The following is a 26,933-nucleotide window of genomic DNA, read 5'->3' as shown; positions in this document are numbered from 1 at the left end:
AGAGAAGGAGGCACTTAGGTTCCTTCAGCCTGACTCCCAACAGGAGACTTGCAACTTTGCACTGAACTTATTTGCACTGTGTTAAGTGCACCACTCAAACCTCACTGATCGGTGAAGCAGGATTTTTTATCTATAAAGTAGGACTTTCCTGCATACCTGTGAGATCTCCCCAGTCTATAAGCATCCTCTGAAGTGCATAGGAAGTAGCCAAAGTACAAGGTGTAATTATGAGAGTACACATAATTCAGATTATTTAGAGTTTTATTTCCATGTCTGTATTGAGAATTTTTAGAGTACATATGTATGTGTGTGGTTATGTGTGTGCGCACATTTGCATATATGTATATATGTATCCATTCTCCTCAGCCATTTTTCCTCTCCCAGCTCTGCACAGCTTTTTGCAAGAAGCAAAAGCATTTTAGTTGTACCTTAAAGAATCTACATTGAAACACATAACCTCATTTTGAGAATCTGCTTTGAAATCTGTTAAATATATTGTTAATAAAGTCAGCATCTTGCACATTCAGATACAAATGAATTTATCTTTAAGCCTTTTGCAAATATTTGTTTTTAATCTGATTTTGTTATTTCAATTTTATATATTCCCCCTCCTTTGGTTTATTCATTTTTAAATGTTGTATATTGCAATTCCCTTGCTGAAAATAACCTCTAGAACGAATAAATGACACTTTTATCTCTCACCAAGGTTGTACATTGAAATTGGTAAATAAGAGCTCAATAAAAAGTGACGCTTTCTTCCCACAGATTTTTCCAGTTAAAGGAATTGGTCCTTATGCCTGTATATTTATTGTTACATTAAGCTGCAAATTTTTATGCATGTATTCAGTAAAGCTTTCATAGTGTGCACTATGGGAAATATAGTTTCTAAGAACTTTCTGTTCTGGAACTTTGATACAGAAACTAAGTCTTAGCTGGAGGTGGTAAAGGACCCCTGGATGGTTAAGTCCAGTCAAAGGCGACTATGGGGTTGCGGCACTCATCTCACTTTCAGGCCAAGGGAGCCAGCGTTTGTCCACAGACAACTTTCTGGGTTATGTGGGCAGCATGACTAAACTGCTTCTAGCGCAACGGAACACCATGACGGAAAGCAGAGCGCATGCAAACGCTGTTTACCTTCCCACCACAGCGGTACCTATTTCTCTACTTGCACTGGTGTGCTTTTGAACTGCTAGGTTGGCAGAAGCTGGGACAGAGCTCACCCCATCGCAGGGATTCGAACCACTGACCTGATTGGCAAGCCCAAGAGGCTGAGTGGTTTAGACCACAGCGCCACCTACGTCCCTGGTTCAGCAGTACTAACTAGACACCATTGTACCATTAGATGGCTCTTTTATTATAGAATAGCAAAATGTCCATCATGGAGGGTGGGCAGAAAGGGCTTGTATAAGAGTCTATATGAAGACTATTAGAATCTCATGGGTTTCTAAGGCACAGGAACTCTCTGGAGTTTCCCTCAGTCAAATGTTGTTTCGAAACACTGCTTTTCTTTCCCCATATGAATCAGTCAGATGTTAATTACAGCCAACCAGCAATTAAAAACAAAACATAAAATAGTACAAAATCACAGCAATAGTAGAAGGGATAGGAGCCTGACACAAATGGGTATAAAAAGCTGTTTGCAGATCCATATCTGTCTTTTGCAAAGAGTAGTAAATACATCTGCATACCTTATTACTTTACCCATGTGAATGAATGCTAAGAGCATTCCTGTGCCTTTGAAAAGGTCTCTTACGCCAATTCCAGCCTTATGCATGCGTCCTGTGCGTACACAGGACTCTCCTGTGTGAGTGTCTGAGGGCCCTGCTCCTTCCTGCCACTCACCACCTGGCCCAGGGCGGGGCCTGAGGCCTCATAAGGACTGCTGCGTTCTGCTGCCCAGGAGGACGCTCCTGTGTGGGTGTCTGAGGGCCCTGCTCCTTCCTGCCACTCACCACCTGGCCCAGGGCGGGGCCTGAGGCCTCATAAGGACTGCTGCGTTCTGCTGCCCAGGAGGACGCTCCTGTGTGGGTGTCTGAGGGCCCTGCTCCTTCCTGCCACTCACCATCTGGCCCGGGGCGGGGCCTGAAGGACTCACAGGGACTGCTGCGCTCTGCTGCCCAGGAGGACTCTCCTGTGTGGGTGTCTGAGGGCCCTGCTCCTTCCTGCCACTCACCATCTGGCCCGGGGCGGGGCCTGAGGCCTCACAAGGACTGCTGCGCTCTGCTGCCCAGGAGGACTCTCCTGTGTGGGTGTCTGAGGGCCCTGCTCCTTCCTGCCACTCACCACCTGGCCCAGGGCGGGGCCTGACAGGCCTCACAGGGACGGTTGTTGTCACTGCTGCTGCGACCCAGGGGGATCCAGAGGGGCGCAGAGTTTGTTTTAAAATGTTCCTTTTCCTTTCATTTTTTTGTATATGCGGGGACGGGGATGGGGGTGGGATGGATGTTTAGTTGGGAATTTGTTTGATTTTAATGGATTTGTAATTTTTATAGTTTTTCATTTGTATTGTTTTTTGTTTTCTGGGGTTTTTTATTGTTTTAAGGTCTTATTTTGTTCTTAAGGGGAAGGGTCAGGGCTGCCGGGGAGTGGGTCCCAGCCAACAAAATGGCTGGGGTATGCTCCACGGAGGGGGATGCGCTGGGACAACCGATCTCAGTGATCACGGGTAGGAGGAGGAGTTACGCTAAGACCAGACCATGTCATTACAGAGGAGGCAGGTTTAGTCGTTGTCTGAGGACTATCCCTGCCTCCGGGTCTGGTCCTGTCCGGACGGATACTAGAATCAGCAAGGGATACCCACATAGCCTGAAGGTGCTGCTGTGCAATGCCAGGTCAATGATTCATAAGACCACTGCCATCCATGACGTGATCATGGATGGAGGATTTGACCTGGCTTGTGTAACAGAGACTTGGTTGGATGAAGCAGGTGGGCATGTTCTTGCCGCTGCTTGTCCACCAGGTTTCTCTTACGCACAGCAACCCAGGCCCTGTGGGCGGGGAGGGGGGGTTGCAGTGATTTTTAGGAAGTCATTAGTTTGCACCAGGCATCCTATTGGGAAGACCCAGTTCTCTGAGTGCATGTTCTGGAAGTTGGGCAATAGGGGCAGTACAGGATTCCTTTTGGTGTACCGACCTCCCCGCTGCACCAAGGATTCCCTGCCCGAGCTGCTTCAGGTCGTGGCGGATGTTCTCCTGGAGACACCTAGTTTGGTTGTCCTAGGGGATTTTAACATCCATGCCGACACGACCTTACAAGGGGCCGCTCGGGACTTCGTGGAAAGCATGGCCTCCATGGGGCTGTCCCTGAATAAGTTTGGCCCAACCCATAGCCACGGACATGCCTTGGACCTGGTGTTTACCTCCATGGATGTTGGTGTTCTGACACTAAGTAAAAGCGAAACAAAAGAAGTGCCATGGTCAGACCACTTCCTGGTGCAACTTGACTTCTCCGCGACCCTTCCCCTCTGCAGGGAGGTGGGTCCGATTTGGATGGTCCGCCCCCGCCACTTAATGGATCCAAATGGTTTCCAGAGAGCGGTAGGGGATGCTTTATCCCATGTTGATGGCCTTTCAGCTGATTCCCTGGTGGCCCGCTGGAATGTGGAGTTAACCAGGGCTATTGACTGTTTGGCTCCGAAGCGCCCTCTCCGATTGCATGGAGCCCGGATGGCCCCGTGGTTTTCCACGAATCTGAGGGCAATGAAACAATCGTTGAGATGGCTAGAGCGCCGGTGGCGGATGACCCATTCTGAAGCTGACCGGACACAGGTTAGAGCTCAGTGTCGAGCCTACCAAGTGGCGGTAGCGACGGCGAAGAAGGCTTTCTTCGCCGCCTCTATTGCATCTGCAGAAAACAGCAGCAGGAGACTTTTTCAGGTGGTCCGCAATTTAGCGGAACCACCTGCTACATCGGGGCCCAATACGGGCCACATGATCTCCTGCAATGATTTTGCAAAGTTTTTTGCAGATAAAGTCGCTCAGATTCGGGAAGAGGTAGACGCCACCGTGGGAGCAGGGCCGGGGCGGGGGAGTGCTAGAGTCCTGTCTAGTCAAATTGTGTGGGATCAATTCCAATCTGTTACCTCCGAGGATGTGGACAGGCTGCTTGGACGAGTGAAACCAACCACCTGTCTCCTTGATCCTTGCCCATCCTGGCTTATAAAAGCTAGCCGGGAAGGGCTGGGCGATGGGCTTCGTGGGGTGGTGAATGCTTCCCTCCGTGAGGGAGCCTTCCCAGACCCGCTGAAAGAGGCGGTTATTAAACCGCTTCTTAAAAAAACATCTTTAGATGCGGCCACGATGGCCAACTATCGCCCAGTCTCAAATCTTCCATTCTTGGGCAAGGTGATTGAGCGAGTGGTTGCTGAACAACTCCAGGCACGCCTGGAAGAAGCGGACCATTTGGATCCCTTCCAATCGGGATTCAGGCCTCATCACGGGACTGAAACTGCCTTGGTCGCACTGGTTGATGATCTCCGGCGGGCTAGGGACAAAGGTGAGAGCTGTTTCCTAGTTCTGCTGGATCTCTCAGCGGCGTTTGATACCATCGACCATAACATCCTTCTGGACCGTCTTGAGGGGCTGGGAGCTGGGGGCACTGTCATACAGTGGTTCCGCTCCTTCCTCCTGGGCCGTGTTCAGAAAGTAGTGGTGGGGGATGAGTGTTCAGACCCTTGGGCTCTCACTTGTGGGGTGCCTCAGGGTTCTGTCCTCTCCCCCATGCTTTTTAATATCTATATGAAGCCGCTGGGAGAGATCATCAGGGGGTTTGGACTGGGTGTTCATCAGTATGCAGATGACACCCAGCTCTACCTCTCCTTTAAATCAGAACCAGTGAAGGCGGTGAAGGTCCTGTGTGAGTGTCTGGAGGCGGTTGGAGGATGGATGGCGGCAAACAGATTGAGGTTGAATCCTGACAAGACAGAAGTACTGTTTCTGGGGGACAGGAGGCGGGCAGGTGTGGGGGATTCCCTGGTCCTGAATGGGGTAACCGTGCCCCTGAAGGACCAGGTGCGCAGCCTGGGAGTCATTTTGGACTCACAGCTGTCCATGGAGGCACAGGTTAAATCCGTGTCCAGGGCAGCTGTGTACCAGCTCCATCTGGTACGTAGGTTGAGACCCTATCTGCCCGCGGACTGCCTCGCCAGAGTGGTGCATGCTCTGGTTATCTCCCGCTTGGACTACTGCAATGCGCTCTACGTGGGGCTACCTTTGAAGGTGACCCGGAAACTACAACTAATCCAGAATGCAGCAGCCAGACTGGTGACTGGGAACAGCCGCCGAGACCATATAACACCGGTCCTGAAAGACCTACATTGGCTCCCAGTACGTTTCCGAGCACAATTCAAAGTGTTGGTGCTGACCTTTAAAGCCCTAAACGGCCTCGGTCCAGTATACCTGAAGGAGCGTCTCCACCTCCATCGTTCTACCCGGACACTGAGGTCCAGCACCGAGGGCCTTCTGGCGGTTCCCTCACTGCGAGAAGCCAAGTTACAGGGAACCAGGCAGAGGGCCTTCTCGGTAGTGGCGCCCTCCCTGTGGAACGCCCTCCCACCAGATGTCAAAGAGAACAACAACTACCAGACTTTTAGAAGACATCTGAAGGCAGCCCTGTTTAGGGAAGCTTTTAATGTTTGATGTATCATAGTATTTTAATATTCTTTTGGAAGCCGCCCAGAGTGGCTGGGGAAACCCAGCCAGATGGGCGGGGTATAAATAATAAATTATTATTATTATTATTATTACTTGGAAATGATTTCCATTAGAAATGAATGAGACCTTATTTCCAGTGAATGTGCTTGGAACTGAACTGTTACTGTTAATTTGGCTTGTATGCAACATGCTTTAAACCTTGTTTATTAAGCAGCAGTGTGTGTCTCATTACACACTTCTACATTTCATTAAATCTGAGGCAAAATTTCCCCATGGAACACTATTGCTAATATTCCCAATGGCTTTGCAAATCTGCAGAAAGGCCCCAAGGTCAGAATTTCTTTTGGAAAGGTTAATTAAGTCTGAAAGAAAGATATTATGTGGTGATTAAATAGTAATGAGCAAGGAGCCCGGTACAAATGTGGTGTGTAACACAGTACCAAACGGGAAAGCTGAAAACACCTACAAATTTATTATTTTATTACCTATTCTATTATAAAATTACCCCTGGGTGTCCAAAGTAATTTTTATTCTTTCTCAACTTGCTTCTGACAGAAAGGGGATTGAGTGGTCAGCACTCTGCCATACATATATAAAATCATAATGCATCTCTGGAGGAGTTCAAGGAACTTTAATAACATTCCTGACATATTTAAGAGAACTTTCATCAAAATTGCCATGGCTCTCAAGCTGGGTAGCACCTCATTGCAAATCACAGTGGAGTGTGCTACTTAATGCAGGCACATATAGGAAGGATGTCTTGCGATTTTACCTTTATTAAAAATAAAAAAAATCACATGAAATTATAGCATCTTATTCACGGCTCATTTTAAGAACTTCCAGAGTATTGACTTCACAGTCTCTGATGCTTTGGGATTTAATATTTCAGTATTTAGAGAGTTCATCGGGCACACAAGCTTAGCAAAGGGAAAAAAATGTTAATCTAATGTGGGTTTTCGTTTTCCCAAATCAAGGGTGTAAATCAGATCTGATTTGGTTCACTGCCTAGTGCCCAGACAACATATTTCATTCTGTCTGGAGCTGTTGGGCTGCTTGAGCTCTCCTTTAGCGTACAGTATGTGAAACATTTGCGTTCATAGCACAGAGATCTTCCGTTAAATAGTAGTTCAAGCTTTTTCACTGGTAAAAATTAAGTCCTTGGGTTAATTTTAAGCATTTGCTTCAAAATAGATAGCATTAAGGACAGTTTTACATGCACCATCACATAGCAGGCCTTAGAGTGGATCACTCAGTTTGCAGGGTTGATTTTACATGGGGCACTATTCTTTGATATCTTTAATATCTTCGTATTTCTTTTTAAAATGAGCTCCAGTCTACTGCAGGGGGAGAGTTTTTATGTATTTATTTATTTATTTATTTACTTACTTACTTACTTACTTACTTACATTAAGTCAGTGAATGCATCAGCTTCAGTTTATACTTTCAGACAGATGATGTTGAATGGTTCAAGTCCCTCCTCTCCAGGACATAGAAAGCCTTCATTGTAAGCCAAGCTCTCTGCATGAATGCCTGCTTCTTTCTACCCTCTTCTTCTTCTTTTCTTTCTAGAGATGGAGAATCTCCTTGTAGTGGATTCAACCACTTATCACCAATTAATCATGCTTAGACTTACCCCACTAAGTGCCCCCTATTAAATATAGTGCACACACCTCACTGTACACCAATTAATACAAGGTTTAACAAATTTACCACGGGATGTCTAGTGTGGGACTTGTGTGAGGGAAAACTTAGTAATTAGAGTCTCAGGAAGAAAGTGATAAACAAGAAAAGTTTATTAAACAAAAAGAAAGTTATGAAACAAAGTGAGTCAGGAAGTGCGGTCTTTCGGGTAGAAGTTAACTTATTTAATTAACTATAATATGTCTCAGGATTAAACACAGTGTACAGTCACAGCTTCTCTTAACCTCTCTTTACACAAAATCAGTTGTTATACTTCCGTTTCTGTTACTTAGTTATATGACAGGTTGTTCAGTTAAATCCTTTTAATACAACACAGCTTCCTTCACAGACTAGTACCCTGGTTCACGAGTGAGGGGCACTTTTCCTCAGTTACCACTCCTGAGGTATTCCCAAAGGAATAACAGATCCAGGGGGTCCCCTCACCTGGAAGGACTCTCCCCTCCTGGCTAGATGGAGACCCAGGGAGCCTGGATTCCCACAGGTTCTGCCTCTCCCAGTTCAGCCACAACCCTCCCGGGACACTCCTGTTCTCTCTGTGTACCTTTCCCCCCAGACCCTCAAGATGGTCTCCCTATCCAAGCTGTGAGGCTCTGTCCTCTCGCTATGGATGGTCTCCTCAGTGTGGATGTTTAACTTCACCCAGAACCAGTTCTCCCTCAGTCAAATCCTATCCCACTCCCTATTTTTCCAACTGAACTTTAGCCCTATCTCTTCTCACATCCACCCCTATCTAACTCTCCTTCCGAAACTGCCCCTTTTATTCTCCTCCCCAAAGTGCTGCTCCTCCCCTTCCGTGGCTAGCCAATCAGATAGAGGCTCCAGCCCTCTGGTGGCATTTCAGGGGCACTGCATCGCCAGACTCTGGCCTGGCTCTGCTGTCCGTCACACGCCTTAGGCCAGGCCTTTGTACAGTCAAGCGCTACTATAGATGGTCCAGTTCACGGTGAAAGTTAGCAGCGCATAGCTCAGTTACGTCAGCCCTCCTAACCTGAATATATGAACCATGGCAGACACAGTGGCAATTTCTGCCAGCCAGGAAGCAGGGTTAAATAGCAGAGGCTGATACTGAGACAAGCAAATGGATTAAATAATGAATTAAGTAAATAAAATGAAAACAAGAACTGTACTGTGCACTGGCATCCTGGGTGTCAAATTTCAGATCTGCCAATCAGTCTCAGCCCTTTAACCAGGCCCTGAAGTTTTTATGGGAGGGTTTAAAACCATATGGGTGAACTCCTAAAGGTCTTGATAAGCTTCTTGGGATTTGCTAGACATCTTTGCTTTACATAATATTACTGGAACATGAGGAGCAGTCTCTCATACATTTTTTAAAAAAACAAAAACAAAAAACCAACAACATGCAATTGTATACTCAAAAACCTTAAAAGAATCAAACCATTTTTGGAATTTTTCCAACATGCTGCTACAGAGGTGCCAACTTGAATAAAATATGGGGGGGGGGGCAGGTAAGCCAGGCCCTGCAGGATTGATCACATGACACAGTGCACACACACTGAATGGCTATCAACTTGGGGGGCACCTCACTCAAATAATTGGGGGGGGGCGAAGATCCCTCAGCCCCTAGGAATTGGTTCCTATGTGCTGGTAGTTTCTTTGACTAGAGCAGTATCAGTAGACGTAAGAATAAAAGTTGATGTAGTAGTCAATATTTGCATTTGTCAAGCAAGCTAATACTGCATACCAGCTCCTCAGTGATTTCTGCTTATTCCATCCCAAGGCAAGAAATTCCAGCAGAGGCTTTGAATTGACCAAGTTATACTGTGTTATTTTCTTAATCTTCATACAACATCACAGAAACTTGGGTCACCAGTTAATAATGAACTGCAAGACAGGATTTGAGCAGAAAGTACAACCTGCTAACAGATGTGCAGGAGTGAGCTACTCTATTCTACTTTGGAAAATGCCAACACACTGAATAAATTCTGTCATGTATAACCTATATATTCCCATTTTGTGAATGTAGCTAACTCAATGCTATATTACTAGTGGAAAATAAGAATATCCTAGTTCTTGGAAACATTTGTAATCTCGCAAAATCGAAAATATGATACAAGAGTGGTTCTCCCTGCGAGAAAGAAGCAGTATTGTTTACAAATGTTGCAATACATCATTAGGTTACTTTATGCAACACATTGCAACACATTTTATTACACGGGTCTTGATGTAGAAAATTCCTGTACAGTGGTACCTCGGGTTAAGTACTTAATTCATTCTGGAGATCCGTTCTTAACCTGAAACTGTTCTTAACCTGAAACACCACTTTAGCTAATGGGGCCTCCTGCTGCTGCCACGCTGCCGGAGCACGATTTCTGTTCTCCTCCTGAAGCAAAGTTCTTAACCCGAGGTACTATTTCTGGGTTAGTGGAGCCTGTAACCTGAAGCGTCTGTAACCCGAGGTACCACTGTAGTTGGTTTTTTCCAGCATCTAAACATCCAAAAAAAGTATCCTACTCGCACATCTCCGGTAACAAACTTGCCCAAATGAAATAGGTATACTTTCTAAATCTAGTTATAATGTATCATTGAGAAAAAGGCAGACTCTTGCACTATTTTTGTTATTTTTTTCTTTACCTACTGCATAATTTTTCTCATGTAGTTTTATTGTTTTTTATTGTTGTGCACTGCTTTGCATAGAGCAATATAAACATTTACCTATTAATAACCATCCCCTCTTCTCAGTGATCCTTGGAAATTGAGTTATGCAGTACAAGAGGGAGGGGTTGCTGGGGCCATCTTTTCAGCCCTTCAATCTACCACAGTTAAATTCCCAAAATGCTTTGGGGGACCTAATAACCGTTAAAAGGTGTAGATATAGCCATGGTCTCCTGCTAGTTGCAGGTAAGAATTGACCCAATAGGACCTTTTGAACAAGTGGAAATACTTCCAAATATAAGTTTTTCCTAGTAAGTCAGCATTTATATTCTCTTTAGCAGCACTGATGCATATTGATGTACAGTACTAAAGAAACAATAGAGTGACAGTTATCACTGCATTCATGAAGAAGTGGTGATTCAAGACTCGGATCAATGGACCTTTGCTGCAGCATAATAGCATAGTTCAGAAAACCTTGATAAGGTTATTTAAATAATTCTCCGTCAGCAAGTGAGTTAAGCCCATCCTTATCTTTAAGAACAAGGTTAAGTGTTACTTAAGTTAGTGGAAGTAGCAGTTTTCATTAAACAAGTGTAAAGTTTGTATTTTAATTAGAATCTAGCATGCTGTACTAAACGTGAGTGGAGAGCCTTAACTAATTAAAATGAAATCTGTCTAAACCACAGAGCCTAGGGCTTGCCGTGATGGGGTGAGCTCCCCTTGCTTTGTCCCAGCTCCTGCCAACCTAGCAGTTTGAAAGCACGTCAAAGTGCAAGTAGATAAATAGGTACCACTCTGGCAGCAAAGTAAACGGTGCTTCCGTGCACTACTCTGGTTCGCCAGAAGCAGCTTAGTCATGCTGGCCACATGACCAGGAAAAACTGTCTGCGGACAAACACCGGCTCCCTCGGCCAGTAAAGTGAGATGAGCGCCGCAACCCCAGAGTCGGCCACGACTGGACCTAACGGTCAGGGGTCCCTTTACCTATATAACTGAAATCAAGTATTCAAAGCATTTCAGTAGACCAGTGAATATTTTTTAATGAACAGATTTAAAACTGTTCACATAACATTACAGTTGTCTGTGTTTGTTCATTTGCTTGTTCCTTAACAGCACTGTAAATCAGGGTCATCCATTTTATCCTCACAACAGGCCTATGGGATTGGTGAAAGATAGTAGCTGGTCCAATGTCACCTTATGAGCTTTGTGGTTGAGTGGGGATTAAAGCCACTTACAATTCACTGTCTGGGCCTATATTCATAATTTAGCATATTTGACCTTAAAAGTCGAATGTCAAATTGAATTAGTTATTTGACTGCTTATGACATGCCCACCAAGTGGATGTTTGAAATCTGCAGCCTGGTTTATCTTGGAGTTAGGGGAAAGAACAAGAAATGATTGATGTAATGGCTGCTGGCATCACAATGACCTTTATCTCTGCATTGAGAAAGACTTTTCCTTACTGCTGCTCCTGTGGAAGAGGAGAGCACGAGGGCACTCCAACAGGTTATCTATATTAGAAGGTCCTCAAACATCATATTTTACCTTCCCCTTCTCATCTTCTAATGCTATCTCTCCCGCCTCTGCTGATGGAGAGTTTTAAACGCTGGACAGACTTACTTGTATGTGGAAAACTGAGATTCATTTTAGAAATAGCCCTTCTGGAGGGCCAAAGATATTGCCTAGTATGGCAGAGTTAGTCAAGTGCACAGTGTTGTAAAACCTATTTATCTACTTGCACTTTGACATGCTTTTGAACTGCTAGGTTGGCAGGAGCAGGGACCAAGCAACGGAAGCTCATCCCGTCCCATCCCGGGGATTCGAACCGCCGACCTTCTGATCAGCAAGCCCTAGGCTCTGTAGTTTAGACCACAGCGCCACCCGCATTCAGTCTGAGGTAGCACATCAATGAATGTAGCTAATCACAGAAGTGCAAGGTTAAAACCTACCATGAAGGGTTTTTTAGTCTCGTTCACGGTGGAATTCAGATTGTCAGACTCAAGGCTGCTGCTGCTGCTTATAGAACTTTTCTGTCAGATTAGCAGGTGATCTCTTAGCTGGACATAAAACAACAAGATTTGGGGCCTCTAAAAAACGTAAGAAATATATTGCTTCATAGAGAAGAGCCTATTTTCACCAACCATTATGTGGACAATGAAGACAAGGGATTTTGTACAAAGGTGCATAAAGTGATTTATGGTCAGGGAACTGTAATAAACAGATGCCAGGAGCCCAAGAGATGACATTCCATCACTGGGTGTGGACAGGTCCCTAAATGTAGATTGGTCCAGGTAGACCAACCCCTTGCATGTCATTATGACGGATGGCAGTGATTTAACCAATCTTCACCTCTATTTGTGCCAAGTGGAACTGAGTCCAATCTGATTGTGAACCTTTTCTCAAAATCCTCAAAAGCACAGATAGCCTCATTTAACATGACTATTCTTTTAGAATTTGGCTTCAGCTATAACAATTAATTTAGGTAATCAGTGTGATTAAGTGATTGATATTTTTGCAGAAGTGAACTTAAAAAATACCCACTGTGAAAGACTGCAATGATTGAAAAAATAAATCATCTTTCTGCATCTCTTGATTGGTTATGTGCATTTAAAGATGACCTTCCAAAAAATAAATGAGATGTCTGTTACTTAGTCAACTGTTACCTTCATTAAGGAACCACAAAATGGCATCTATATATTTGATAGCATGGTATTTATTCCAGGGTGTGTTTGGAATGATTAACTCATCAGTTAAAAGCATGGGATTAAAACATACTTAACCGTTTGGTAACCCCACTGCAGTTTTTATACTGACAGGAGTGGTTTGGTTCCCGGCTGGCATCCACCTGTCTTGGGAGACAATGGAAGATGCACGTTTGGGGTGGGTAGGGAGAGCCAAACCGTTGAGGAGTTACAGTGCCTGCTATGGCTGTAGAAACCAATGTGTGAGAGACATGTTTTGTTGCCGCTGGGGTAGATGAAGGCGTCCAGTTGTGCAGTTGCAGATGCACCATGGTGACCCTTCTCTCTGCGCTCCTCCCAGTGGTCATTCCTCCTTTGGTCACTGCTGCAGATACATGAGTGATTAAACAAAATAATAAAATGAAATGATCAAAAAACCTTTCAGTTTAACATGTTGTGTTAAGGGCTTCCCATGTTCGCTCAAGCTGCAAAATGCTAATAAATTACCTCTGTCATGCTCCCCCATGCTTAACAAATGCACTATTTAAGGAATATTGATGTGGTATGCTATGCTATCCTGTGGTAAATTGCAGCTTCATCACTTTCTTGGAGTTGAATGGCTGTCAGCGGCAGAGCGTTGGACCAAAGTCCCAGATTAGACATTCACTGGAATATACACATGTACGACTGAAGCTATCATTCCACGTTGGAAGCATGCAACTAGCAACTAGCAACCAACACTGACCACACAGAATTGGAAGGAACCTTGACAGTCATGTAGCACAGCCTGCTGCCACGGTGAAGCAGTGATTTCCTGGCGTTTGGGGAACCTTCACTAGAGTTATACCTGGTTATACATAGTTGCATGCCTCATCTTGTCATTGATTTAATCAGGAGTGGAAACTGACATTTACCCAATACAGTAAAGGTAAAGGGACCCCAGACCATTAGGTCCAGTCGCGGACGACTCTGGGGTTGCAGTGCTCATCTCGCTTTATTGGCTGAGGGAGCCAGTGTTCATCCGTAGACAGCTTCCGGGTCATGTGGCCAGCATGACTAAGCTGCTTCTGGTGAACCAGAGCAGCACACGGAAACGCCGTTTACCTTCCCTCCGGAGCGGTACCTATTTATCTACTTGCACTTTGAGGTGCTTTCGAACTGCTAGGTTGGCAGGAGCTGGGACCGAGCAACGGAAGCTCACCCTGTTGCAGGGATTTGAACCGCCGACTTTCTGATCGGCAAGACCTAGGCTCTGTGGTTCAGACCACAGCGCCACCCGCGTCCTTACCCATTACAGTACCCTTCCATTATAAGCATTAAATGTGAAAGGGAAGTCATAAAGCAGGACTCCACTTCTAGAAGTGGGAGTTTGGCCTGTGTCCATTGGCTACAATCCAGATTTGTTTGTTTGTTTGTTTGTTTGTTGCATTTATATGCTGCCCTTCCTCCAAGGAGCTCTGGGCATCATGCATGGCTTTACTCTGATTTTATTCTCCCAACATCCCTGCAGGGTAGGCAATGCTGAGAGATAGTTACTTGTCCAAAATCACCCAGTGAGCAAGGATTTGAAGCTTGGTTCAAGCCTGTTGGGCAAAAGATTCCTGCATTGCAGGGGGTTGGACTAGATGACCCTTGTGGTCCCTTCCAACTCTATAATTCTATGATTCTATCCACCACCCTACACTGACTGTATGTGCACAGTAACAGCACTGTGACTATCACAGTTTTCTGACTGTAAGTGCCGTTGCCACGCCAAGGAAACAGAGTCATGCAGAATCAAGTACATAATACTTGCCACATGCTTTCAACTGTTTCCGCATACTCACTGCAGTATTCCGTGATACTTTCTATAGACTGTGCCATGGATCATTGTAACTGCTAATTGGGAGGAAAATAGATTGTACAAGCCATGCCAGCATACATAAAATTTATAAGCTGATATAGAATACCAAGTGAGGTGATTAAAGTAAATTAAATACCCCAGCAGCACAGTTATTGTGTTGTTTACTGCAAAGATGACATATATTCAGGAGATACGGCATTGAAGGTTTAAAACAGAATAAAATGCCCACAGGTCTTGAAGAAGGGTTTTGTTTGCTTAGAGGCTTTATGAGTCCCAAACATGATGCTTTGTTAACTTTTAGGGGTACTTATTACTGGCATCAAGAAAGAAGTAGAAGCAGAGTAACATAATACCTGTAAGGTTTCACTCCACTCCTGACATCTCAAAGGCCAGGTTCCACAGATCCGCACACCATTAACTGCAGATGTGCAGATTATTTTCAGCCTTCCAACCATAGCCTTCACTCTCCAAAAAGCCACACTGGAACTTTTCATACCCTTTCAGAGATGTTGCCTGAGGTTTGAGTGTCTGTCACTGACTCTAGAGACTGGCATTGGTGTTGGACTGGCGTGATAGGTATATGTTATAGTTATGTGGAGGGGATGCGCTTAAAGTTAAAATAGTTCATAATAAAACATATAGTAACTCAACCTTTCCTTCTTCTGAATAGTTCTTGTCCAGAGAGTCATTAAGAAAACGAAAACCAAATAAAGTGCTCAAATACATAGCATATTATTTGAATGACTAATATATAAAAGACCGTGTAGCTAGGAAGGGAGCACACAAATTATTCCCTTTCAACAGAATGAAACATAAATAAACCTTTATAACTGTTGGCTCATGGATGATCAGCAGTTGCATAGGGCTATTCAGGATTTTTAAGGGAACTGTAGATGTTTATGATGCTTGCTTTTGAAAGCTATGATAGGAGCCCCACAGTATCCTGTCTGTTACTTTTTCAATGTTACAATCAGATCTGGAATCACATTCAATGACAAGAAAAGCTTAATGGAAAAGATGCGCCATTAAGTGAAGAATCGAGGCATAATTGGGACAATTAAGGTGCCAAAAAAAAGCCCTGAGCAATTACTGAATTGCTCACTTTTGCATTTCCTTACTACATGGGGCATTTTTATGATCTTAATCTTAAACCTTATTTTAGCATTAACACCAATGTTGAAATCCTGTTTTTTGGAGTTTCAGAACTTAATAATAAAAGGGCACACTATGCTAGGAAGTTCTGTCTTGCCATAGAATATTTCTGCCAGTTTCCTGTCCTGAAATTATGGTGATTGTTGCCTGGGAAAGCCAACAAAATGCTAAAAAGAACAAACTACAATGCTTATGTTGTAGTCTTAACACCCAGAGAGGGCCATAGGATCCCCATCCCTGGTCAGCTACTGTGCATTGAAACATATATTCCCAGCTTACAATTCCAGCCCAGCCAAAGGTCTGTGTCTTCTGCATGGAAAGTTCTCCAGAGGAACGAGCAAGTCAGGCTGGCTTTGCAGTCCCTCTTCTGAAGAAGTGAAGAATAAGACTTGCCTGATTTAAAGCAGGAGGTTCCACACTTCTTCCCATTTTATATTTCCGAAAAGGAGGGGAAAAGATTAAGGTGGTTTGGAGCACTGGCGTAGGGTGGGAGGGCACATGGGCTGGGGAGTGCAGAGGGTCTCTTCACCCTCCACTCCTCTGCTTGGCGCACCAGTGCTCATCCGTTGGTAGCAGGGGCTGGGGAGGGGGTGAAGAGCACCCTCTGCCCCACTCTACCTGTGAGCCCCCACCTGGCAGCGTCAGTGGCGAGGGCTGGACAAGTGTGCTCCGCACCTGGCACTGATGAACAGCCACTGGTTTGGAGACACTTAAAAAAAAAATTTCGCCGAAATCTACACTCCCAACATTTCCCCTGACATTCCAGAGATTTCCACCCAGACACTGTTTCCGAAGGCCGAATCCCAGCTATGTCTGGGAAATTCTGGACATATGGCAGCCCTAATTTTATGTATTGTGACTTGGTGTTATTTTTATTGATTATAGTTTGGTTTAGTAAATATTGTAATTGCTGAGAGTGGATTTCAGTTCACTTGCTATTCTGAGAGGTAATTTTATTATGTCCTATTATATTCTAATCAATTATTGACTATTACTTTATTTGGTATAAGATGTTTATTTTAAAGTCATATTTTTATTATGACTTTTTTGATTGTATTGGATTGTTCTAAGATGTGTGATATTTGTTGTGTATTTTGTTATTCCTTCAGCTTGCAAACCACCTTGTGAATAGCAATATAGAAAGGTGGTATACAAATTAAAAGTGAAAATGAATTAAAATATTGTGAGGTTCAGATTTAATGCCCCTGGCCTGGTGTTACAAGAGCTGGCTCCGAGATTGAGGTTGGGTGTGCATGCAGTGGGAGCCACTGAGACCGGCAGAGCCATGCTTTGTTTGCTGAGCATGGCACAGCTTCTGGATGTGGCAGCAGTGCATTAAGGGCTCATACATTACATTTCAGTCTCCAGGATAACTGCTGCCTTTCAATCTCTAGGTAGCTGTAAGCCTTTCTGTGAGCAGAAATGTAAGTCGCTGCAGGTTAACATTCACCAGAATACACATTCAACTTCAATTCCAAATGTTCCATGGCAACAAAATAATATTTTCCAAAACGTGTTGAGAAACTACCTTTCTGCAAGTACACAGTGTGGGGTGGGAGAAAATAGGAATATACTACTCTAGATTTTCATATTCATGTAATCAGTGATGCTTTCTGTGCTATACATATGCTATACATTATCTACCGTATTTTTTGCACCATAACACTCACTTTTTTCCTCCTAAAAAGTAAGGGGAAATGTCTGTGCATGTTATGGAGGGAATGCCTACGGGTGGCATGCCTACGGATTTTCCTCCTCTAAAAACTACGTGCGTGTTATGGTTGGGTGCGTGTTATAGAGCGAAAAATACGGTAGTTTCTTGCAACCCTGGAAACCCAGCATGGAGAATAATCTCTGCAGACTATGCTGCTCATCCATGGTAGAATTATAGGAGAGCTGTCTCCTCTAACTGGATGGATTCTTTCTTTCCCTAACCATTGCTGATGAATACACAAACATGCCTAGATGCTATGAATTATAAAAGAGACGGAAAATCAGCCCATTAATAAGATTCTGAGTGACTTTGTAGCAGAAGAAGTACCAAAGTTGTGAAATGAATTGTGATACGTGCTATAATTTTCACTCATTTAGTATCTTCAAGGATAAATGTTACATATCTGTGCATCAGTCGGGCTGATCTCAGTCCAGTAACCACAAATTATTGTAGTCCAAGACATTAGTTTCTTAGAAGGGAAGATTGGAAATTTCAATCCATTTTATTGATGTTAACTTTGGAAAAGGACACCACTGTTTCAGTCTTGCATCCCTCCCCCCCCCCACACTCTCTTTTTTAAATTCAAGAAATAAAGTGTGAGAAGGTTAATAAAAAATATCTAACTAAGTATTACTTCTTTTTCAGCTTTTTGCCTGATTACATCAGTGGGGACTTTGATTCTATTATGCCTGAAGTAAAGGAGTATTATACAGTTAAGGTAAGTTTTTTTTTTAAATTAAAATTTCCTAGAAATAATCTTTAACACTCATTTTGCTGCTCTATCGCCTGGCACGCTTGGGAAATGCTTCTCCCTATAGCAAACTGTTCTAAATAAGTAACCCTGGGTTACTGGGTCTCAGGCAGAAGCAAATAAGTGTGTTTCTGATATATATCACTTTCTTGTGATCCATAACACCATTCTATCCTTTTCCTTAATCTGTGAACTTAAAAAAAACCTTACAAAAATCACATCTTAAATATGTATTTTCTCTCAAAACACATGTGTCAGGGCTGCCTCAAGTCTCAGCTCACAAAAGACCAACGCCTTTCTTTTCTTATATACAAAAGTGTTTATTGCAGTTCATTGTTTGCTTCAGATCCGAGGCGCGCAGCCCTACGTCTGCTAGGCTTAGACCGCTGAAGTCCCTTCTGAATCTGTCCCTGCCCTGCACCAGTTTAAGAGGCTTGCGCTGCTCCACCTCTTTCTCTCTTTCCTTTTCCGCAGGGTCTTCCTGCCCGCTGGGGTTTCGCCCCTCCTGGATTCCTCCGACGCGGAATCAGACTGCTCTTGCCCCCTCCTGCGGGCTTTGGGACCTGGCCCCTCCTCCGGGCTCCCTGTACTTCCGCGCGCCTCTACATTTGAACTTGGCGCGCGCCCCCAACCTCTAACTTTCCTTTTGACAGCTACGCTACTCCCTTCACTACTCCCCTCCCCTTCCGGGAGGGTGGCTTGCTCCGACCTCCCTCCTTTCTCTACTGCCGGAGCCGCCTCCCCTGATACACTGGAACCTCCACCCCCTTCGCTGCACTCTGGCGGGGAGGCTGGTCCTGATGCCCAGCTGCCACTTTGGGATCCCCCGCTGGCCCCCTGCTCCTGACAAGTCCCCCCTGGGGCTCCCCTGGCCTTGACCACCGGCGCCCCCTTCTGGGAATCCTCTGATTCGCTGGAAAGACTCATGGAATCTCTAGAGTCATTGTCATCCTCTTCCTCGCTGTCCTGGGATTCATCCCCATCGCTCTCCATCTCCTGCCTACCCTGTGCCTCTGTCCCTGAACCCCTGACAACATGCTTCAAAACATATATTGATAGGCCTTTTTTTGATCCAAGAACTGTGTTGGAATGTTTGGGAAGTAAGAAGCTCAGAGCAGACCAGTTTCTGTTAGAATTCACAGTATCAAATTCCTGAAGCATCCCTAGTCAGGGCCGGCCCTATGATGAGGCAAAGTTAGGCATCTGCCTCAAGTGAAGGATGCTGAGGTGTTGGGAGTGACCAGAGCTATGAGTGTCATGTGGCCCCTATGTGAGCCTGTCCTTTTCACCAGTATTGGAATAAGATTCAACTACTAGTCCTGTTGGCTTCTGTATGTGCCCCAGGGGAGGGCACCATCTTGTCCTTCGCCTCAGGCAGCAAAATGTCTTGAGCTAGTCCTGTCGCTGGTCAAGCGTTCCTCAGTGAGCATACTTCAAATGACAGACCAGCATCCCTTGAAACAGTGTTTCCCAACCTTTTGCGACCATGGCCCCCTTCCCACCTTGTTTCCTTCCTGTGCCCCCACCCCGTCCTACCGGTAGAAAGGTAGCTATTTAAATGTTTTGTTTGTAAATAGAACATGTTTGTTTAGAAATTTATAATATATACAAAATACAATTACATAAAATGGTAAGAACATGATGAAATATTGTTGAAGCAGAAAAACAGATCTGGAAGGGACCCCAGGGGTCATCCTTCTACTGCAACCCTCTCAACGTAGGAAACTCTGCTGAAGCATCCATGGCAGATGGCCATCCAACCCAGTAGCATAGCCGGGGGCAGGGGGGCGCCCCCAGTGGCACTTACCTTGGGGGTGGCACATCGGAGCCCCAGGCAAACAAGCAGGTCCCCTTGCCCAGCCCTTCCCATTTCCACCCCACACTTACCTGACCTGGGGGTTCTGGATTTCGGGCTCTATGGGTCAAAACAGGAGCCTCGGCAGTCGCCCGCTCCCCCCGGAAACAAACCAGACTCTTGGCAGAGTTGGAGTTCCAACATATATTGCATCCTTTCTCAGCCTGTAGGTCCCCAGATGTTGTTGAACTACAACTCCCATCACCCCTAGCTAGCAAGGCCAGAGCTCAGGGATGATGGGAGTTGTAGTCCAACAACATCTGGGGATCCACAGGTTGAGAACCGCTGAGATATTGGGACATTGAAGTCTCCCATGACTACTGTATCTCTCCTTTTTGAATGCTTGGTAATCTGCTTTTTGAAGTCATAATCCAGTCTTCAGGCAGTTTATAGCAGACATCCACAGTAGGGTCACTGTTGTTTCTTTCTCCTACAATTTTTACCCATATTCCCTCAATCTGCTTTCCATGCTCCAGGTCATGGATTTCTTCACAAGTGTAGACATTCTTTACATATAATGCTGTTCCTCCTCTCTTCCTGTTTGGTCTATTCCTTTTGAACAGGTTATACCCCTCAATTCCTACATTCCACTCATGAGTCTTATCCTACCAGGTTTCAGTAATGCCTACCTGTACTAAAAGCTCCAATTCATCTTGCTTGTTTCCCATACTTTGTGCCTTTGTGTAGAGACAACTGAAACCATGAGTCACTCCCTCCAGCTGCCTTCTTCTTGTGATATCTTGCCCTAAAGCAGGTTTCAGGAGCACCACCTCAGTTTCCTGTGCATCAATGAAGCTATTATCCCCAGTACCATGAGTTCCTCTGTCCCTCCCCCTGAAGTTTAAAGCTCTCTTGAAGCGGAGACCTTGATTCAAGAAGCCAAACCCTTCCTGAAAACACCACCTGCACAGCCAGTGGTTTACCTCCAGTATTTTCCTCTCTCTTCCTGGACCACGACTTTCAACAGGAAGGAGTGATGAAAAGACTACCTGTGCCCCAAGTCTCTTCAGCTCCCTGCCCAGAGTCTCATAATCCTTGAAGCCTGGTATTATTTGTACCGACATGAGTCAGAAGGAAGGGGTAGTGATCAGTGGGTTTTTTATGCCTTGGGAACTTCTCAGTCACATCATGAATCTTTGCACCTGGAAGATAGCACACCTTCCAGGACATCCTGTTTCCTCCTCACACTACTGCCTCTGTCCCCCACACATCTCTTCCTCCTCTGTGGAGTGGCAGGAATCGTTCTGTACACTTCCAAAGCCTGCTTGGAGTGTTCTAAGGTCTGCTACTGCTGTTCTTGAGTTTTCCCCTTCTGTCTGTCTGAGCTTATCTGAATATTATTAGAATAGGTTACAAGGGGTGGAAACTTATGGTTTGTGTACTTCCTACTCGTCCCTCTCAGCTTGCCTTCTCTACACTGCAATTCCATTTCTCTGATGTCTCCATGGAAGGTAGCAAGTGGGTTATCAACATCCTCATCTACCATCAGTAGCCTAGGATCTGAAGGACTTAGGTCAAGAATGGAAAAATACTCCTCCAAGTCCACCCCCTCCTGTCTCTTTCACCTCTGGGGCATGGCAGGATTTCTGCACACTGTACCTTTCACAGCCACCTTGGTGTATTTTGAGGTTGGCAACTGCTGCCTAGCTTTTCTGGACACCAGAATCTGTGTCCAAGGTGAGAGCATGGAAGCAATTTTGCAACTCTAAAGACAAAGTGCGGTTTGTGACTGTCCCACTTCTGTGTGTCACATTCCTCCTGGCGTTTCATCTCTTGCACTGGGTGATCTTCCTGCTCCCTAGGGGCACCCAACCTGTGTTGCTGTTCCATCACAGTCCACTCAGTTCTGTTGAGAAACTGCATGTTGTCCTATAGCTCGAGGTATGGCTAGGCGGGCCTCAAGTTCTGTACCTTCTCTTCCAGCAAGACAACCAGTTTGCACTTGCTACAAGTGTACTGCTGCATGTTTTCCGGCAGAATGACAAACATGGCACAGGTGTTACAGGTCACTGCAGTGTAATCCAAGTAAATTCACTTATAAAAACATGATAACTTGCTGGAAAATGTAATATTCCAAAGATACTTTCACTGTGTTTACAGTCTGAAGGGAATAGGCACCAGAAGTATCAAACCTGCTGTGTCATTAATAAATACATTAACACTACAGATAGCTCTGTCATTAATCTTTCTCTTTTGAAGGCCCCCAAAGATACTCGGTAGAAATAGGCTTTCAGTGAATCTTTATGTCAACTTGCTTTTTATTCAAATGTCAGCAAGTTTACATGAAGATTATATAGCAGCTACTATTAGTCCTTTGACAGAGTATCAATCATTTGGCAAATGGTATAGAGGGCAAATGGTGTACACTTTATTTTTCTTGATTTCTGCTTATCTTTTCTGGTTATTATGTGAAGAAACAGACTGAGAGTGTAAAACTGCTCAACTATGAAGTTTTATGGGATATTAATTACTGTTGAGTGACTTTCAATGGAATGTACAGTGGAAGTATGGAGTTTTTTCTGGAACAGAAACATGCCTTTTCACATATTGAAGAAAGTCTGTGGTGGCCTTCAATTTAATAAATCAAATTTGCTATAATTTACAGGGAAATATCACCTATAACATTTTCTTTTTAAATTTCCTGTTGTTGTTGTTTAGTCATTTAGTCGTGTCCGACTCTTCACGACCCATGGACCAGAGCATGTCAGGCACTTCTGTCAATACCATATTAAGATAGGGCTTCACAGATTCTAGCTAGGTTTTTTTTTAAAATGACCATTATTTCCTAGTACCCAGAAGTAACACCCCACCATGAATATATCTACACTTAGCAAAATGCAATAAATTATTTTCATCAGGTTAAGAAATAGATAAAGTGAGTTTTTTATTTTTTAAAAATGATGTAATTACTTAACTTTCAAAATTTTCATCCTTTTTTACATCAGAAACAAAATGTTTATAAAAAGTTGAAATACTATATGTAGCATTTAAAGTTGCTGATTTTAAAGCCAAAAAAGTGAGAATGTATGGATCTCAGCAAATAATGCTGCAGCAAAACCCTCCAATTACTTGTTTCCCATTCAGCCTTAGGGGAGAAGTCACACCTTCCCTTTAGCACACAAAGGACTGATAAGTGCTGTCTGGCAAAGACATGGTGAAATCAAGAAGTAATTATCAGTGCTATAGATATCTCCCCAACTTCCAAAAGGTGTCAAACTATCTGCCTGACTGACAAGGCACAGCCAGCTCTCAGTCAGTACCCACCAGGCTCTCAACTCTTAAAAGTGGACTATAGCTTTATCTCTCACAGTCCCTCATCCCACTGCTGCTTTACACATGAGGAGACCAGAAACATGTTTGTAAGTAGCTATAACAGGCTAGAACAAGGGTCCCCAAACTAAGGTCCGTGGGCCTGATAAGGTCTGAGGGACCCGTTTATCCAGCAAGCGGGTCGGAGGAGCACCCGAAATAGCTTGTGCCCAGAATAATTCCTGGCCAGGATTTTGAATTTGATTCCACAGTTTAACACATAATATAATATACTGAAGCTTACCATTTTTACAAATTATTTTTGTCCAGACCTTTCTTCTTCCCCCCTCCCCTACAATAAAACCTTTTTTGTTGTTGTGGACCTAATGTTTAGTATATTCCTATTTTAGTTCCTTCATTTTCTTTTTAGATATCTAGATATTGCTAATGAATATGTTTTGTAGTGTATTGATGAAGAATTGGTATTTCATTCACTTCGGAGCAAATTCACATATTATTAGATAGTGTATCAATGTTGAGATCTATTCACATGTGTGTATTAAATTTCTCAGCTTGCAATATTTCTCATTTACACTTTGGCCCCTAAAGCAATTCTCCATCATGAAGGAAGACAAAAATAGAATTCAGTAGAATAAATAACAATATAGTTCCCTGTCCATCAAATATTATAATCTTCCAGCGCACAAGAATGTAATTTAAATACTTTCCCCCATTTTATATAGTTATCTAACTATCCAAAAAAGAAAGAAAAGAAGCAGGCATTTGTTTCTGCAGTTGGAACTAAAGGTAACTTCATTTTACATACAAAAATCTTCCAGTGCAGCTGTTCCAACTGAATTCAAAGTAGTAGAATAAGAAAACAGGATGAGAGGATCTTTAAAAGTGTAGCATTCACATTTTGTAATGTTAGCTCCTCCTGTTGCTACAAATGGGCTAAAAGCAGATGCTTGCATAAATGGATATACAGTGGCACCTCTAGTTGCAAACGGGATCCGTTCCGGAGACCCATTCGCAACCTGAAAAGAATGCAACCCGCGTCTACGCACACGCAGGTCGCGATTCACCGCGCATGCGCATGGTGTCCTTTTGCGTGTCTGTGCATGTGTGAGCGGCAAAATCCGGAAGTAACCCTTTCCGGTACTTCTGGGTCGCCGCGGGGCGCAACCTGAAAACGCACGACCTAAAGTAAACGTAACTGTATAAAAGTTTCTCCTGCATGACAGAAGCACCCCACAGGATGGGGGCTAAGCTTACAGCATGTCACAGACTGGGTGGACGCAGAGGAATGGAGTTCCCGCTGGGCTCTGGAGGCTTTGGGTTCCTTTCGACCTGCTCTTTGGGGCTGGCGGGGAGGGGGGAGCGCTGCTTTGCCCCACTGACAGCCCCAAAGACCAGCTTGTGGGGCTGGCGGTGGGGAGAAGCGCTGCTTTCCCCCACCGCCAGCCTCCAAACCAGGTCAGGGAACAGCGGGAAGGCGGTGCCCCGCCTCCCCGCTGTCCCCCGAGCTTGTGGGGCTGGCAGTGGGGAGAAGCGCTGCTTTCCCCATCGCCAGTCTCCAAAGCAGGTCGGGTTTGAAGGCTGCTATCCGCAAGCTTTGGGAGCCCGGCGGGAACTCCCGCCCAGCTCCCAAGGCTTGCGGATATCTGCCCGAGGCCTGGGGCGCGCTGCGCAGCACTCCCCGGGCTGCAGGCTGCTATCCGCAAGCCTTCGGAGCACGGCGGGCACTCCCGCCAGGCTCCCCAGGCTTGCGGATAGCTTCCTGAAGCCTGGAGAGCAAGAGGGGTCGGCGCGCACTGACCCTTCTCGCTCTCCAGGCTTCAGCGAAAGCCTGCATTCGCTCCATAATACACACACACATTTCCCCTTCATTTTTGGAGGGAGAAAAGTGCGTCCTATAGAGCGAAAAATACGTTGCTTAAATGCATACAGTATTTGCAGCAAAATCAGTGACCGTCCCGGGTGGCAAAAGCCCTAGCTATTCCACTGCCTGGCTGGATCAGACCAAAGAGCCCATCTAGCAGCATCCTGTTTTCACAGCATCCCATCAGATGCCTGTGAGAAGCTTGCAAGCAAGACCTGTGTGTGACAGCACTCTCCTTGCCTGTTCCTAAATGAAAAAATACAGTTTCCCTGATCATCAAAAACTGGTTTGGGTCTTGCAAGGTGTTCAGATAATATTTCTGTAGCAAGCTGATGTAAATTGTATACTTACACATTCATCAACACAAACTGAACACTGTTGAAATATATAGATACCAACCTAAGTTTGTTCTTGGTATCAGCTTTCGTGTGCATGCACACTTCTTCATGAACACGGTTGTAATTAGTAGCACATAGCCAAAAATCACTCATTGAGTGCTTTTTTGAATATGAGTTCTGAAATATTCTGCTCTTTGGGACGAACACTGGCTGCCTGAAATTTAACTAGTTTTCACTCAACTCCACAGAACAAACCAATTTGCATCCCAGGTCTTGAGCACCTTGCATGGCTGTCTTTTTGTATTTGAAGAGGCTAGTCATGAACTAATTCCATTCAGTTTCCCTTTTCAGATTAGGCTGTCACTGGTTAAAGCACTTCATATATCTAATTTGCTTTCATTGTAATGCATTTCAACTTTTTCTGTACATCCTGTATCTCAAACTGACAGGGAAAATGTATTTTTAAAAGAAGACATGCAGCATGAAAGCTCTCTGTGCAAAAGAAACTTGGTTGAAGCTGCAATCCTGTGTATGCTTACCTATGAGTAAGGCCTGTTGAACACAGTGGGAGTAAATGCTTAGAATTGCCCAGTGTATATAGTTAATCCTTTTGGCCTCTTTTGCCTCAAGCTGTGCCTGATCTGCACAAACAGGAGGTAAGTTGCAATAGTAAACAGTTGTAAAACTTTTCCTTGATTATACAACTAGAAACAGCAGGTGATTACATGACTGAATGCTTCTCCATATTAAAAGTTTGTGTGTGTGTGTGTGTGTGTGTGTGTGTGCTCGCACATGGAAGAACAGATGTCACAGCGAAGGGTTCTCAGAATTCTCCTTGATTTTTTTATGGAGCAGCATCCAGTCATGTAACCCGAACTCTTCTTCCTGCAAAGAGATATGCTGTCACCAAACAAATTTACCCTTTACCTCATGGTTGTGAGAACTAAGCCTACTAATTAGAGGAAAAAGACAAATTTCCAATCACAAGAGTCCTAAATTCATCACATCAGCAAGAAATGTTGAACAAATGTCACATGGCCTGTATAATATATTATTTCTAAGTTTACATGTACATAGAAAAGGCATTGTTTTCAGCATAAAAATACATAGAAGAGTTAAACCCAATGGCATTTTCAGAAATAATGCTGATTGTTCCAGTAGACCTTACTCTACAGTTCTAGATTTACCTTTGAGCTTGTGAAAAATCATCTTTCATTAAGCTACCATTTAGTTGCTACTGGGAATTGTAGCATGTCAATAGATGCCTCCTGCCTTCATTTTATCATTCCAAGCATGGATTCAGCTTCATTAAGATATGAAATAAACCTGTTGTCAATTGGACCTTTCATTCCGCAAACAAGGTAACTTATAGTTTTTCCACTGATGGCAGTCTTTCCCCATTGAACTCAGTGGAACATTGTAAGTGCAAAGGCAGATACAGTGGTTTAAGGTTGTTGTCCTGTACACACCTTTCTGGGTGTAAATTTCATTAAACTCAATAG

At 44.3% G+C, this 26,933-nt stretch overlaps 1 protein-coding gene across 15 annotated transcripts in view; it reads left to right on the top strand.

Moving 5' to 3' along the window:
* The window catches only part of TPK1 (thiamin pyrophosphokinase 1), a 244,035-nt gene that overhangs the window by 105,434 nt on the left and 111,668 nt on the right, over nucleotides 1-26,933 (top strand). For all 15 annotated transcript variants that reach the window (XR_013978378.1, XR_013978379.1, XM_080976012.1 and 12 more), the window contains one exon: nucleotides 18,002-18,074. Coding sequence is in view for 13 of the 15 variants with exons in the window: in XM_080976012.1 (XP_080832138.1) it covers nucleotides 18,002-18,074 (73 nt within the window). In the remaining 2 variants the exon portion in view is untranslated. The remainder of the gene's footprint in view (nucleotides 1-18,001; nucleotides 18,075-26,933) is intronic.

This window comes from Podarcis pityusensis, assembly GCF_964106645.2.
Source record: "Podarcis pityusensis genome assembly, chromosome: 12".
Classification (NCBI taxonomy): domain Eukaryota; kingdom Metazoa; phylum Chordata; class Lepidosauria; order Squamata; family Lacertidae; genus Podarcis; species Podarcis pityusensis.
Note: the sequence above shows the minus strand (reverse complement) of the source record. Positions and strands in the feature narration are given on the sequence as shown.